A 16,387-nucleotide genomic window follows, 5' to 3' on the forward strand; every position below is an offset into this window, starting at 1 on the left:
ACAAGATTTGGTCTCCCACCATTTGTTCTAACCATGATTGAATCATTTTCCAATAATTCTTTGCCTCATTGCACGTCCACCACATATGATAAAAAGTGCCTGGTGTTTTTTTTTTTTTTTACACTTCCAACAATTTGGGGGCACATTCCTCTTTTCTATCCAGAGTGGGATTGAACTGTGCATTAAAGATTACGTTTTTATATGCACGAGGAGAGGGGAGCAGCTTTTGGATGTTGGGTTCACTTTAGGGAGAGCAGCAAAATAAATAAATAAGGATCGACTATATAGGTGGGTGAATTTTGAAAACCTTGTGTAGTTGAGCATTGAGAAAGAGAAAGAGAGAGTGAAAGAAAATCACCGAGTTACAGATTAGAGGTCATTTGCTAAGACTGCCACGGATGGCAAGATTGGTCCTGTTTCCTTGAGTTGTTACTCTGCCAAAAAAAGTCACATATTTGGGGCATGCAATTTGGAGTATGGTAGGCTAAGAAAAACACCTCTCCTTGTTGCAAAGTTCAGGGAAGGGGAGGGAAAGGCAGCGGATGTAATGGATGATGTGATCAGGGAGATAATAGGGATGTCCTTGGAAAAATCTGCAGAGAGTGTTTGTCCATATAAATCACCAGGGTTGGGCCTGACTTAATAGCCCTAACTAACCAAATACAAGTCATGAATGTTGAAGTATTTCCACCTCAGAGGAGCAATGGTATGTTTTTTGTGGGGATAGCAAGGATCTCTGTGGAGATTCTCAGTCATCGAGATCATAGTTGTCTCAAAGGTGCTTTTTTTTCTTTGAGGAAGAAGAAGAAAATGTTTTGCTTCTCATCCAAGAAGCTTCATCAGTTCTGATGGCAGGTGGGTGGAAGGACAGGCATTGACAGTTGAGATTGGGTGGTAGAGGGATGGAAGGATGGACGGTTGTGGCAGGATGGTGGTGTCAGCGTTCTAAGTATCATGTAGAATTAAATCAGAGTCCAAGGCAAAACGATCCTTAAAGTTCCAATTTAATAAACCAGACATCTTAGCACATCTGTCTTAATCCCAATTCTGGAAATGACATCAGAATTCCAGTTAAAAGTTCATGATCTTGTCCCCACACCCACAATCCATCACATGGTCCAATCTTCTTCTTTCACGCTGGCATCCACACCCAGCTGCTTCCGGTCAGGTGTAAAAGTGCAGAGACAAAAGATGACCTTGGCTTCTAGTAAAGAATGATAACAATACATTTCACCATCCTACTCCTGTCTATTCCCCCCTCCCATCAACTATACTAATGAAACAGCGTAATGAAATAAGAGAAAGTTGTGGCAGGCCAAAATTCTAAAAGGAATATAATTGCAGGCCTGACAGATGGTGCAAAGATTACATTTCTTTGCAGTCATCTGGTCCCTTCAGGCAGCACAGTTTGCCTCATGTGAGATACTGAAGCCGTACTTCCATCTGGATTTGTCAGCAAATCTTTTTGATTTTGTGGTTTTCAATTTTTTAAACACAAATTATTCACTTTTTCGTTTTCATTTGTTTTTTTAAAATACGTTAATGATTTAACATATAGCAATAGCAATAGCAGTTAGACTTATATACCGCTTCATAGGGCTTTCAGCCCTCTCTAAGTGGTTTACAGAGTCAGCATATCGCCCCCAACAACAATCCGGGTCCTCATTTTACCCACCTCGGAAGGATGGAGTCAACTCTGAGCCGGTGAGATTTGAACAGCCGAACTGCAGAACTGCAGTCAGCTGAAGTAGCCTGCAGTGCTGCATTTAACCACTGCGCCACCTCAGCATGTTCTTTACGGTTCTATGCAAACTAGATTCCTAATATAAATGGCTATTCCCCAAATTTATGACCTGTATCCTATCAAGTAGGAGGTTTACACAGTGCACAGATACACATTCTGGATTCCATGGTCAGCTGAAGTAGCCTGCAGTGCTACATTTAACCACTACGTCACCTCGGCTCTAAAAAAGGAAAATAACGCCATACAACAAAATAGAAAAAAACATAACAGAAGAAACATCAGAAGAAAATTTAATTGATTATATTGCCATTTTCTGGTTCGGGCTGTCCGTTTTTAAGGACTTAATATCATTTAAATCATTTTTACCATAATCTGTTAAATGGGAGATGAGACAGAATCAGCCTTGTAAATGAGAAAACTAATATTGTAGTGGCTTGTTTAGCCAATTGATTAATTATGTGTCAGCAAACCATTTTTGGCTTCCAGCAGCCACATAGATAATCCGTATGATTAGTCAAATTACTGGTTTATTTTTGCTCCCATTTGAGGTGCCCTTGGTTGCATCTGTTTGATTCAGAAAAACATTTAGGCAGAGCTCTAAAGTAATCCAGTAGTAATCCAGCAAACTATAAACTGAATCCAGAGATCCTTGTTAGGCCATAGTTGTAATAAACAAGCTAACAAGCAGTGGTATCAAACTCTGGTTTACTTCCTTAAACAATCCACGGGTTACCACTGGTGCCATCGAAAATCATTCTAATCCATAATGGCTGGATGCAGTGTAGCAATAGCAATAGCAGTTAGATTTATATACCACTTCATAGGGCTTTCAGCCCTCTCTAAGCGGTTTACAGAGTCAGCATATCGCCCCCACAGTCTGAGTCCTCATTTCACCCACCTCGGAAGGATGGAAGGCTGAGTCAACCTTGAGCCGGTGAGATTAGAACCGCCGAACTGCAGATAGCAGTCAGCTGAAGTGGCTGCAGTACTGCACTCTAACCACTGCGCCACCTCAGCTCTATTAAGTGTGTGCTCTGCCAAACAAGAAGGGTATCCTTTAAAATACTTTGAAAGAACAGTTGCGAGAAATTAAACGCACACAATGTCTCCCAGGTATAAGTTTATGAGTAACAGTTTATGGAGCATCACATATTTATGGAGGAATATCTTAATATTGCTGGACAGAATGACTGATCTATTGTCCCGGTTTTGTGTGTGGGTGTGGAGTGGAAAAAAATATTGGAATTGCCATATTGGTGGAGAGCAGAATGTTCAAAGAATGCAGCAAGCCAGTTGCAGTTCTGTTCCATACCCTTATTGTGCATTCAGAAGAACATCTAATTGACCATTTGTTCAATGAAAGAAATACCTTCTGACGATTGCAGACAATTTCTGAGTTTATTTATTTATTATTTATTATTTATTATTTATTATTTATTATTTATTATTTATTATTTATTATTTATTATTTATTATTTATTATTTATTATTTATTATTTATTATTTATTATTTATTATTTATTATTTATTATTTATTATTTATTATTTATTATTTATTATTTATTATTTATTATTTATTATTTATTATTTATTATTTATTATTTATTATTTATTTATTTATTATTTATTATTTATTATTTATTATTTATTATTTATTATTTATTATTTATTATTTATTATTTATTATTTATTATTTATTATTTATTTATTTTTTATTTTTTATTTTTTATTTTTTATTTTTTATTTTTTATTTTTATTTTTATTTATTTTTATTTATTTATTTATTATTTATTTATTTATTATTTATTATTTATTTATTTCTTTATTGGTCTTGTATGCTGCCCACTCCCGAAGGACTCCGGGCGGCTTACAATAAACAGAGGAAGGGGATAAATAGACAGACAGACAAACAACAGTTTAAAATACACAACATTCATAGTTACCGTGGGGCTGACTATTTCAACAGCACCCCCAGCCTGCCGGAGCAGCCACATCTTAGTTGCTTTGCAGAAGGCCGGGAGAGTAGTCAGGGTCCGGATCTCCACGGGGAGCTCGTTCCAGAGGGCCGGAGCTGCAACCGAGAAGGCTCTCCCCCGGGGGGTCGCCAGCCGGCATTGGCTGGCAGATGGAATCCGGAGGAGGCCTAGTCTGTGCGATCTTATTGGTCGTTGGGAGGTAATTGGCACGAGGCGGTCTCTCAGGTACCCAGGTCCGATGCCATGTAGGAGTTGTTGTACTAAGGTTGTGGGATGTAACGTTCCCGTGGTTCGTACATGAGGCCAATGTGGAGAAAAGACAGGACACAATCTTTCTCGGGATGGAGCGACCCAGATTGGGGGTCTGAGAGCCCCTTTTATTGAGATAGGACAAAGGCAGGAGGAGCAATCAGCATGTGATTAAAAACAGTACAATTTGTAATCTACTGCTCAGGGAAGTTCTGTCTATATATGGTCAAATCCTGGGCGTCATTGGTAGGGCACATCTCAGGATGTTATGTTATGAACTATCAGGATGTTATGGAGTTTTAGGAGTTTGTTTTCTCCTGTGTGGTTCAGCGTGGCTCTGCATGCCCCGTTATCCACTGGGCCATGGGTGACCACGACGCCTACACAAGGAACTATATTACAACAGTGGGAGGCCCGGATTCAAACCTAGCAGTTGCCCAGACATTTGAGTATCATTCACTTTGTCTCTTTCTTTTCCAGTGGCAAACAAGGACTTTCTGGCACCAGAAGAACTACCTGGAGTATTTGGGAAGTTGCTGCAATACAGACAGAAGTTAGTGCCAGCTGCTTCTCTCCGGTGGCAGTGGGGAATTCCTTCCCTTATCCTGCCCCTCTCCTGGCTGGAGAGGTGGGCAATGGCTGGTTCTGGACACCTTGCACTCCTTCTGACAGTGTCTCTCCAATCCCTTTGGCTTCCTGCATGGGGTCAGGGTAGGTGCGCTATCTTTGCAGCCATAAAAGAAAGAAGAATGGGCTGGCTAGAATTTGGGGGGAGAACCTGGCATCTTTGCTGGTGGTTGGTTGGTACAATTGCCCATCTGTTTAGTGGGTTCCACCACAAATGCACGAACGACAAAAGCGCACCTCACTAAACCGCGGTGACAAAACCGCGCAATGAAGGAGCGACGAATGAGCCCTGAAGCGCGCCGACAGAAGCGCGCTGTAACCTAACCCAAAACCTAACCCTAAACCTAACCCTAAACCTAACCCTAAACCTAAACCTAACCCTAAACCTAACCCTAAACCTAACCCTAAACCTAACCCTAAACCTTACCTTAACTTAAATCGCGCTTCTGTCGGCGCGCTGTTGTCGGCGCGCTGTTGTCGACGCGCTTTTGACATCGCGGTTTTAGCGCCGCGGTTTTGTCGGCGCGCTTATGACGTTCGCGCTTTTGTTGGGTCACGGTTTAGTGATTGCCCCAAAGAGTGGATCATGCCCAACAGTCAGAATGTCTTCTGTAAATCCCCCCCCCCCAAAAAATAAAACTCTATATCTGCAACACTTTTGATAGCAAATATCCAGTTTATACTACAAAGTCTGGGAACTCTATCTCCTGTTGGGAGTATGATTGGCTTTCATTGAATGGCTTTATTTTGGCAAGGATCCTACGATGTTTTAGACCAGTGTTTCTCAACCTTCATCTTGAAGATGTCTGGACTTCAACTCCCAGAATTCCCCAGCCAGCGAACGCTGGCTGGGGAATTCTGGGAGTTGAAATCCAGATATCTTCAAGTTGCCAAGGTTGAGAAACACTGTCTTAGACTGTAAAGTATTTAGCAAGAGTGCAGTGTCATATTCAAACAGTCTTCCATGTAAGGAATCATTATATATTTGTTTTTATTTCATTTGTTTTCCTTCTAAGCCATCTCAAATGCTAAAGCAAATCTAAGGAAATAGGCAAGAAATTAATGAAAACATTTGAGGGGGAAAAAAAACCGAAAGAAAAATCAATAATAAACCGTTAAAAAGCATGTTGGGGAAAAAATCAGCATGAATATAAACGAAGTAAAATACTCAGTATCAAATCAAATATGGAGCAAGAGATCATTTTTTGCCTCAAGGTCTGTGGAGCAAAGTCTTCAAGCTTTCTGAAAACACAGCAGGATCCAGATTTTGAGCCAAGCAATCCCAGTGGGCATGGAAAAGGGCCCTATTGATTTGCCAATTTTAGTGCAATATCTGCTTTTATTGTCTATTTTGGGAAATCTCCTTTTATTCAAATTTAATTAAGTTAAATTCAACTTAACCCCTTGAACGTGTTTGAATATCTTGGGAGACGTTAGTCCCTAAAGGTAGCTTAGAAATAGTTTTAATAAATAAATTACCCAACATTATGGACACAGCCTATTAAATTTCAAGTGTCACAATTTGCCAGAAAGTTATAAATACATTATTTGGAAAATATTTGACTTCCATCTTGGTAGACAGGAGAACAGTGGTGGGTTTCAAAAATTTTTCGAACCTACTCTGTGGGTGTGGCCTCCTTTGTGGGAGTGGCTTGCCAGCCATGTGACCTGGTGGGAGTGGCTTGCTGGCATGTGTTCTCTCTCTCTCTCTCTCTCTCTCTCTCTCTCTCTCTCTCTCTCTCTCTTTCTCTTTCCTTCCTTTTGTCTCTCTGTCCCTTTTTCCTTTTTTTCTTTCATCTCTCACTTTTTCTTTCTTTTTTCTTTTTTTCTTTCTTCCTTTCTTTCTCTTTCTCTTTCTCTTTCTCTTTCTCTTTCTCTCTCTCTCTCTCTCTCTCTCTCTCTCTCTGTGTGTGTGTGTGTGTATGTGTGTCAGTGGTGGGTTTCAAAAATTTTCTGTAGATGTGACGAACCGGTTCTACCGAACTGGTGCGAACTGGTAGAAACCCACCTCTGCAGGAGAAGCAAATTGGTTTCTGTTCAAAGAGATCACAATTATATATGTGCTTTGTTTTAGTAGTTTCGATTTCTCTGCGATCTGAGAAAGTCACGAATCGTAAAATTTCTGCTCACTCAAAGGTAGCGAGACATTAAAATAACAGCTCAACTAAAAGCAGAACCCTTTTCTTCCCTCTGTGGCTTCCCCTGAATGCTTTGACTCCTGGCTAGACCTCACCTATGAATTGCAAAACAGTTTCAGGGTATGTAGCCTTCAGGCCAGGGAATGAGAAATGGCTAAATCTTTAATGCCCGCCTCTCACACTGGGCGTGGATTCTCTGAAACCTGGAAAGGCTTCTGAAACCTGGTGGCTCCACCACCTCCTACCTTCTCATATCTGAAACAGTGCTCAGGCCAAGACAGAAACGGAATGCCTGGGAGCAGAAACTATCTCGACATGAGCCACACCTGCCTCGAGAGCCAGGTGAAAGCTTGTCAAGGGAAGTTTCTTTAAAAAAATAAAAAATAAAACCAGAAATTCAATAGTCAAGGAAGTCCTTCCCCTAAACGTTGCATTCTTGGGTGAGACTTAAAAATCTTGCTGGTATTTGGGACATTTTTTAAAAGGAAAGTCACAGACGGACTAATTCAGGTGAAAAGATTGTTGAGTCCCTGTAGCAGGACAAAAAAACAAAACAAAACAGATTGGCAACTGAGTCTAAAAAATGTATTTATATAGGCACGATTTGAATGACACTTTGTGGAAGTAGTATATCTATGTTTCCGTTTCCCTAATGCCCAAAACATTAAAGGGGGTATAAACAGGGCAGGCATTATCCCAGTAAAGGGTTTCCGATGCCTTAGTGATTATCTAAGAACCTAGTAGTAAGCTTGAATCGGTGGTGGGATTCAACTAATTTAACAACCGGTTCTCTGTCCTAATGACCAGGTGGGTAGGTGGGGCTTAGTGGTCATGTGACCATGTGGGCGTGACCAACTCAACATCACTCAGGTCGATGGGCGCTTTGCCTTAGCTGATATAGAGCCGAGGTTGCGCAGTGGGTAGAGTGCAGTACTGCAGGCCATTTCAGCTGACTGCTAGTTTGGCAGTTTGGCAGTTCTAATCTCACCGGCTCAGGGTTGACTCAGCCTTCCATCCTTCCGAGGTGGGTGAAATGAGGACCCGGATTGTTGGGGGAGATATGCTGACTCTGTAAACCGCTTAGAGAGGGCTGAAAGCCCTATGAAGCGGTATATAAGTCTAACTGCTATTGCTATTGCTATATAATGTAATAAGGGTCAAGCGGAGAGGCAGTTTCTGTAAGCAGAGCAATAAAGATTAAGCTAGAAACAACACCAGAATGTTTCCTTCCTGCCTTCCTTACAGGATTAGCCCTGTAAAGTGGGGAAAAACAAAAGGAGATTTCTTCCAACAACCGGTTCTCCGAACTGCTTAGAAAGTTAAGAACCGGTTCTCCCGAATAGGTGCGAACCGTCTGAATCCCACCACTGGCTTGAATATTAGAAACAACCAAACCCTAACTAGCACTGGGAATTAGTGAATAATTGAAGCTATTCCTTGACAAGCACTTATTCCTGCTGCTACCACCCTGGATTCCCCATGAATATTTGTCTGTTTCACATACAGAACTACTATATCATTGTTTTTATTCAAACAGAAAAGAAATCCAGACGAACAGGTTGGAAAACCTACCTGTTTACCGCATTACAAAGATTCCTGGGTATATTATATCATAACAGTCACTAGGTGGCATTGGATTTAGCATTGCACGGCTGAATTAAAATAACTCATTACTACCTTGGACAGATTTGATTTCTTGTGCTATTAAAAATCACCTTAGAGCAAAGACAGGAATGGAATACCATTAAGTTCTCTTCTAAGCCCTATGGCATTCCACGTTTTTATTCCTGATTTAAATGCTTCTAAAGGGTGTTTATCAAACGGGAAATCTAGAGCCTGATTTACGCTCCTGCATTTAGGTCCAAGAACAAAGGAAATGGGGTAAGGTATGCATGAAAAGTCTAAGGGCCGTAGTTGTTGACAAGCAGACCACGATCCAGCAAAGTGGCAGAACCACTAATAGTCAAGAATAATTTCCATTCATAGTTTATAGTTTATAGTTTTATTGATTTTGTATGCCGCCCACTCCCGAAGGACTCCGGGCGGCTTACAATAAAACAAGGGAGGGGAATAATACACAAAACAACATTAAAATATACAACAGTCACAATCTCCGGGGGGCTGAATATTACGAGAGCCCCCCCGGCCTGCTGGAGCAGCCAGGACTTAATGGCTTTGCGGAAGGCCGGGAGGGTCGTGAGGGTCCGGATTTCCACGGGGAGATCGTTCCAGAGGGCTGGAGCTGCAACAGAGAAGGCTCTCCCCCGGGGAGTCGCCAGCCGACACTGGCTGGCAGATGGAATCCGGAGGAGACCTAACCTGTGGGATCGAATCGGTCTATGGGAGGTGATCAGCAGTGCTTTCATCTGCAATGCCATGTTCTACTTATGGCTAAATGGCATTTTAAGAAAAATAGCAAGTGGAAAGTCCAGAAAGGCAGCCAGAATGGTGAGGGACGTAGACATATAATCCCATGACAAAAACGGAGAATAAATTGACTATACAGTATGTGTAGGGTTGAGGAGAGAAGATTGGAGTGATACGATATCAATTGTCAAATATGTAGGGGGGGAGGGAAATAACATCTAGAATATGGAGCAGAATCCCTTTTTTTTGTGCTCCGAGGAACAGAAATTATTCCCGAAGACAAATTAAATGCGCAGACCCAAACAGAAGGACTTTCCTAATAGAAAATTTTGAATAGACGCCGTTATGAGACTGTGGCCTTAATTTTTTACTGGAGGGAATTAGGGGAAGCTTCAGTGGTCCCTTATCTGGAATGCTGTAGTTTGTTAATGGAAAAGTCTTGTACAACATCATCTGCACAGTTTCTTCCATGGCATCAGAGCCAGATAGGAGGCTCTTACTGTATTTCTAATGCTGTTTTATGTCTCTCCAAGATTCCTCCAATGACAACAGCACAGCTGGGCCCACGTTGGTGCTAACCACTTCTTCCAAAGGCCTCTCGGTAGGTATCTCAGAATGTGAGCTGACGGATTAATAATAGCAATAGCAATAGCAATAGCAGTTAGACTTATATACCGCTTCATAGGGCTTTCAGCCCTCTCTAAGCGGTTTACAGAGTCAGCATATTGCCCCCAACAACAATCCGGGTCCTCATTTTACCCACCTCGGAAGGATGGAAGGCTGAGTCAACCCTGAGCCGGTGAGATTTGAACAGCCGACTGCAGAACTGCAGTCAGCTGAAGTAGCCTGCAGTGCTGCATTTAACCACTGTGCCACTTCGGCTCTTGAGGGAAATGTATAGTAGCCCTTAGAGCAAGGGGGGGTCTTCAAACTTGGCAACTTTTAAGACTTGTGGACTTCAACTCCCAGAATTCTCCAGCCAGCTGCTGGCTGGAGAATTCTGGGAGTTGAAGTCCACATGTCTGAAAGTTGCCAAGTTTGGGGACCCCTTGCTCTAGAGCAATTTCCCTTCTTTCCCGTGAGTGAAAAGAACACAATTGATGCTTGTATCAATAAGGAGCCGAGGTGGCGCAGTGGTTAAATGCAGCACTGCAGGCTACTTCAGCTGACTGCAGTTCTGCAGTTCGGCAGTTCAAATCTCACCGGCTCAGGGTTGACTCAGCCTTCCATCCTTCCGAGGTGGGTAAAATGAGGACCCGGATTGTTGTTGGGGGCAATATGCTGACTCTGTAAACCGCTTAGAGAGGGCTGAAAGCCCTATGAAGCGGTATATAAGTCTAACTGCTATTGCTATTTGCTATGGTGAACTGGGTGACTGGAAGATTGATAATGTACATTATAAGATGGGCAATGTGGAACATCACCACAAGATGGTGCCCTTTGGCTCACAAAGTGTTCAGCTTTTTAAAAGAGACACATCTTGAAAGATGAGTTGTGTCCTCACAGGATTACTTATAAAAAGTCTGAGTGTTTTCAGTATATTATACACAAACACGAGAATGCATTGGCAACGTGGGTCAGGATTTGGACTGCACTTATGGAATCAGAAACCAACAAAAATAGAAGATCTTGTACAAAGTCTCTGCTTTCTGTCTGTGTGTCCATACATCCTACCATAATTGATAAGCCTACAAAGGTTGTGGTTTAGTGAATCAAATAATGAAGCAGTGTGTCTTGAATATGATTCTTAAAGCAGCTGAATCTTTTTCAGTTGTGCATAAGCTTTAAAAATGACAATCTGATCGTTTTATGGATAGCAGAGGTGCTTGGCTGGCGAGCCGAGGTGGCGCAGTGGTTAAATGCAGCACTGCAGGCTACTTCAGCTGACTGCAGTTCTGCAGTTCGGCTGTTCAAATCTCACCGGCTCAGGGTTGACTCAGCCTTCCATCCTTCCGAGGTGGGTGAAATGAGGACCCGGATTGTTGTTGGGGGCAATAATGCTGACTCTGTAAACCGCTTAGAGAGGGCTGAAAGCCCTATGAAGCGATATACAAGTCTAACTGCTATTGCTATTGGCTTCTGTGAGATCTCAAATCCCTCTTCCAAATATTTTCAAAAGCTTTGCTCTGGCTTAGCGCATAAGCAAAGCTGTGGCTTTGTTGTAGATAGTCCTCAAGTTACCACTCAGTGATTGTTTAAAAGGTGCTGAACAAGAGGTACTTTTGATGGGTCCATAATGTTGTGCCCATTGCAGATTCCCTACAGTGAAAGAATAACCATTTGTGAATTTCCCTGATTGCTTCCCACAAGCAAAAGTCAAGGGAAAGCCACCAGGGAAACTCACAAGCCACTTCCATAAGTTGCTTTTGCCACTCTTCCTCCTGAGAAACCCCCACTGGGGAATAAGTCTGCAATATCCCTCTCCCTCCCACGCTCCATAGCTTCATGCTTGCAGCACTCCCGGCCTGCCCATGGTCCTTGCTGGACTGACCTCACTCCCCCAATGCCCAACCACAGTCCCACCAGCCCATATATGCTCCCTAGTTCCAACCCACAACATACCTACATCATCCACATGACCCCGGTGCACTCCTTCGCCTGGGACCTCTGCCTCTGCCCACTCCATCACCCAAGTGGCTCTTGTGTTATGACAGCAACATGGACTCCGGAGTTGATGCTTTATGATTATATTACTTAGCAACAGCCAACCCAATCCCAATTGCCACCATAACTCACGGACTACCTGTACCAGTGGTGGGTTTCAAAAATTGTTCGAACCGACTCTGTGGGTGTGGCCTCCTTTGTGGGAGTGGCTGGCCACCCATGTGACCGGATGGGAGTGGCTTGCCACCCATATGACCGGATGGGAGTGGCTTGCCGCCCCTGTGACCGAATATGAAGATGCCGACGGACACTTGTCAGAACCACCTTAAATGACCTCACACACAGCACTGGCATGCATAAGAATATGATGTAAACTTGTTTTTTAAAAGGCATCTTTGGTTTGCATTAAAACAACTTCAACACACGCAATGTTCTGATTGCACCACAAACGCAGTAGTCATCCTTACCTTCCACAGAGGCACTGAGTTTTATAAATATGAGCATGATAGTGTAGAATAATCATATCCAAGGACCAGTGGTGGGTTTCAAAACATTTTGGAAGCTCTTCTGTAGGTGTGGCCTGCTTTCCGGGTCCACTGGTGGAACCTCTTCTAACCGGTTCGGTAGATTTGACGAACCGGTTCTACCGAATAGGTGCGAACTGGTAGGAACCCACCTCTGGTGTGCCTTCCCAAAATATTTGAATATGTCTACGTAATGCCGATGGTCAGTGTGGTGCAGTGAATTAGATGCTAGATTAGACTCGGGGAGACCCAGTTGAATCTACTCTCTGCTTACCTCTCAGTGTAATTGCTGGGATAAAATGAAGAAAAGTCTCTCTGCAAATCCTCTTGAGCTTGGCGAGGACATTTGAGATACAAATAAGAATATTAATATAAATAAGCAGGCACTTCCAGGAAGGAGAGGTTTTGAGTAGGAGCATTTGGCCCACTCATTTCCTTTTCTCTGGGAATGAAGTTGCAATATCAACAGTCTTATTTTTCCTTTCATGATAACCTCAGTCAGGTTCCTCCAAGTGCTAAACAAGACTTCAGTATTCCTTTGACACTTTTATTATAAATAAACTGAGTTTTATAAATAGGAGCATGATGGTGTAGAATAATCCTATCCAAGGACCAGTGGTGGGTTTCAAAAAACTTTTGGAACCTCTTCTGTAGGTATGTGGCCTGCTTTCCGGGTCCACTGGCGGAACCTCTTCTAACCGGTAGATTTGACGAACCGGTTCTACCGAATAGGTGCGAACTGGTAGGAACCCACCTCTGCCCTGTTCTGATGTGTTACGTCTGTTGAATGTAACACATTCAAAGGGTGGTTAGTAGCGTTTCCACGGCGAGTTCTGCCTTTCTCTGTTATTGTGTTTTAACAGCATCTAACCCTGCTCTCTCTTTCTTCAATTGTTCCTCTGCAGAAGGCGGAACTCGACGCTGCCATAGCCGTGCCTTGTGTTTTTCTAGGACTCTTGCTAATTGGCCTTTTGGTTTTCATGGGACTCAAAATTCGGGAGAAGCGCCAGACAGAAGGGACCTACCGGCCCAGCAATGAGGAGCAAGCAGGGCCCCGTATGGAACCACAGACCAACCTCAAGCTGCCTCCGGAAGAGCGACTTATCTGACAGAGGGGGGGGGGGGAAAGGGACTCTCCTTGGACAAAAGCTGCTTAGCACACTGGACTAAAGAAAAAAAAATAAAGACTGAGAATGGACCTGTGAAATTGGAAGATCCCTGGTGTGGTTGGCCGCATTCCCATCGGGCTGGCTAGCTACGAATAGCTGTCGGTGGAGACTTTCCAAATACCAGAAACGAAAAAGCTGTGATGATGGGTGGAGATGCAAGGTGGGATCCTGCTCTCTGCACCCAGAAAGGAAAGGATGCTGTGGGAACAGAACATGCTGGCTGGGATACCTTCTGTTTGCACTGTCCTCCAGGACAAGTCGTGGTCCTCTTCCTAGAATAGAGTTGATGGCGCAGCCAGTGGGGGAAAGGTCGGTCTTTCTGAAGAGAGGAGAAGGATTGTGGCTTTGGGGTAGGAAGCCTGCTCCCTTGGCCCGAACCGATGGATTCTGGGAGGGGACTTGCCTTTCAAGGGTTTTTTTTAACGTGTGTGCTGGTTGTCCTCTGCCTTTAAGAATGCCACTTTCTAATAAAATCCAATCTCCCTTTTTTTTTGATGAGGGGGGGAAAAATGGCACCATTTGGTGAACTGTGTGGTGGGAGGAGGGGTTGATGCGCTCAGTGGCTGGGTGGAAAGTTTATTCTGAAATGATCTAAATGCATGCATGGAGGACATAAGAGCCGAGGTGGCGCAGTGGTTAGAATGCAGTACTGCAGGCCACTTCAGCTAACTGCTATCTGCAGTTCAGCGGTTCAAATCTCACCGGCTCAAGGTCGACTCAGCCTTCCATCCTTCCGAGGTGGGTAAAATGAGGACCCGGATTGTTGTTGGGGGCAATATGCTGACTCTGTAAACCGCTTAGAGAGGGCTGAAAGCCCTATGAAGCGGTATATAAGTCTAACTGCTATTGCTATTGCTACATCGCTCACACCGAGCAATAAAATGAAGCAAACCATATAAAGCCTTAGTCAATCTTATCGAGCAGTCTAGAAATTTTTGCTGGATCTCACACATATTAAATATGCTGTTTAGCTATTCTTCAGTGACAAGGGCTGCTTCGTCATCCTTCTTCCAAATCTCTTCAAAGTTGCCGTCTTCCATTGAAATTTTGGGTCATTCAATTTACATCCTATTTTTTATTTCCTATCACTCAAGGCTGGGTGTATGATGCTCCTGCCTCCTATTTGAGGCAGGTGGCGCAGTGGTTAGAGTGCAGTACTGCAGGCCACTTCAGCTGACTGCTATCTGCAGTTCGGCGGTTCAAATCTCACCGGCTCAAAGGTTGACTCAGCCTTCCATCCTTCCGAGGTGGGTGAAATGAGGACCCGGATTGTTGTTGGGGGCGATATGCTGACTCTGTAAACCGCTTAGAGAGGGCTGAAAGCCCTATGAAGCGGTATATAAGTCTAACTGCTATTGCTATTGCTAATCTCACCGGCTCAAGGTTGACTCAGCCTTCCATCCTTCCGAGGTGGGTGAAATGAGGACCCGGATTGTTGTTGGGGGCGATATGCTGACTCTGTAAACCACTTAGAGAGGGCTGAAAGCCCTATGAAGCGGTATATAAGTCTAACTGCTATTGCTATATTGCTATTTCTCCACAATCACCACTCTGGGAGTGAGTTGGGCCAAGAGAGAGAGAGTGACTGGCCTCAAAGCACCCAGCTGGCTTTCCCGCCTGAGGGAGGGCTCCCTTTAGTAGTAGTAGTAGTAGTAGTAGTAGTAGTAGTAGTAGTAGTAGTAGTAGTAGTTGTTTATTGGTCTTGTATGCCGCCCACTCCCGAAGGACTCCAGGCGGCTTACAATAAACAAGGGAAGGGGATAAATAGACAAAACAACACTTTAAAATACACAACATTCATAGTTACCGTGGGGCTGGGTATTTTAACAGCCCCCCCGGCCTGCTGGAGCAGCCAGGACTTGGTGGCTTTGCGGAAGGCCAGGAGGGTAGTAAGGGTCTGGATCTCAACGGGGAGCTCGTTCCAGAGGGCCGGAGCTGCAACAGAGAAGGCTCTCCCCCGGGGAGTCGCCAGCCGACATTGGCTGGCAGATGGAATCCGGAGGAGGCCCAACCTGTGTGATCTAATCGGTCTATGGGAGGTAATCGGCAGGAGGCGGTCTCTCAGGTACCCAGGTCCGATGCCATGTAGGGCTTTATAAGTAACGACCAGCGCCTTCCTTTTCTCTGCATTGAATAGAATGCAGGCAATGCTTTTTTTTTTTTAATGCATTGATGAGTTAACTCTAGATTAGAATAAGGGCCTAAAGAGACCTCCAGGCTTCCCTACGGGTGTCCTTGTCTTATGCCTATCTTTTAGTTATTGTTCAAAGTTACAGCAGCGCTGGGAAAAAGTGAATTTTGACTGGTCCTTGCACTTAGGACCATCACAGCATCCCTGCCGTTGCACGATCAGAATTAGAGCACTTGGCAACCAGCATATATTTACGATGGTTGTAGCATCCCAGGGTCCCACGTGATCACCCTTTGTGACCAGTGGTGGGTTTCAAAAATTTTTCGAACCTACTCTGTGGGTGTGGCCTCCTTTTGTGGGAGTGGCTTGCCGGCCATGTGACCTGGTGGGAGTGGCTTGCCGGCCATGTGTTTCCCCCCCTCTCTTTCCTTCCTTTTGTCTCTCTCTCCCTTTTTCCTTTTTTCTTTCATCTCTCACTCTTTCTTTCTTTCTTTTTTCCTTTCCTTCTTCCTTCCTTTCTCTTTCTTTCCTTCCTTTCTCTTTCTTTCCTTCCTTCCTTTCTCTTTCCTTCATGTATTCCCCCCTCTCTTTCCTTCCTTTTGTCTCTCTGTCCCTTTTTCCTTTTTCCTTTCATCTCTCTCACTCTTTCTTTCTTTCTTCCTTCCTTTCCTTCCTTTTTCTTTCCTTCTTTCCTTCCTTCCTTCCTTTCTCTTTCCTTCCTTTCTCTTTCCTTCCTTTTGTCTCTCTGTCCCTTTTTCCTTTTTTCTTTCATCTCTCTCACTCTTTCTTTCCTTCCTTTCTCTTTCTTTCCTTCCTTCCTTCCTTTCTTTCCTTCATGTATTTCCCCCCCTCTCTCTT

General features: G+C 43.7%; 1 protein-coding gene across 1 annotated transcript in view; it reads left to right on the top strand.

Annotated features, from left to right (window-relative positions):
* Window positions 1-13,893, top strand: part of CRB3 (crumbs cell polarity complex component 3) — a 30,474-nt gene extending 16,581 nt beyond the window's left edge. The window contains exons 2-4 of the mRNA XM_087710998.1: window positions 4,450-4,680; window positions 9,635-9,702; window positions 13,135-13,893. Coding sequence (XP_087567124.1) covers window positions 4,605-4,680; window positions 9,635-9,702; window positions 13,135-13,338 — 348 coding nt within the window. The 5' untranslated portion in view covers window positions 4,450-4,604 and the 3' untranslated portion in view covers window positions 13,339-13,893. The remainder of the gene's footprint in view (window positions 1-4,449; window positions 4,681-9,634; window positions 9,703-13,134) is intronic.
* The last annotated feature ends 2,494 nt before the right edge of the window (window positions 13,894-16,387 follow it).

This window comes from Thamnophis sirtalis, unplaced genomic scaffold, assembly GCF_051295495.1.
Source record: "Thamnophis sirtalis isolate CommonGarterSnake01/CBP01778 unplaced genomic scaffold, rThaSir2_p1.2 scaffold_3, whole genome shotgun sequence".
Classification (NCBI taxonomy): domain Eukaryota; kingdom Metazoa; phylum Chordata; class Lepidosauria; order Squamata; family Natricidae; genus Thamnophis; species Thamnophis sirtalis.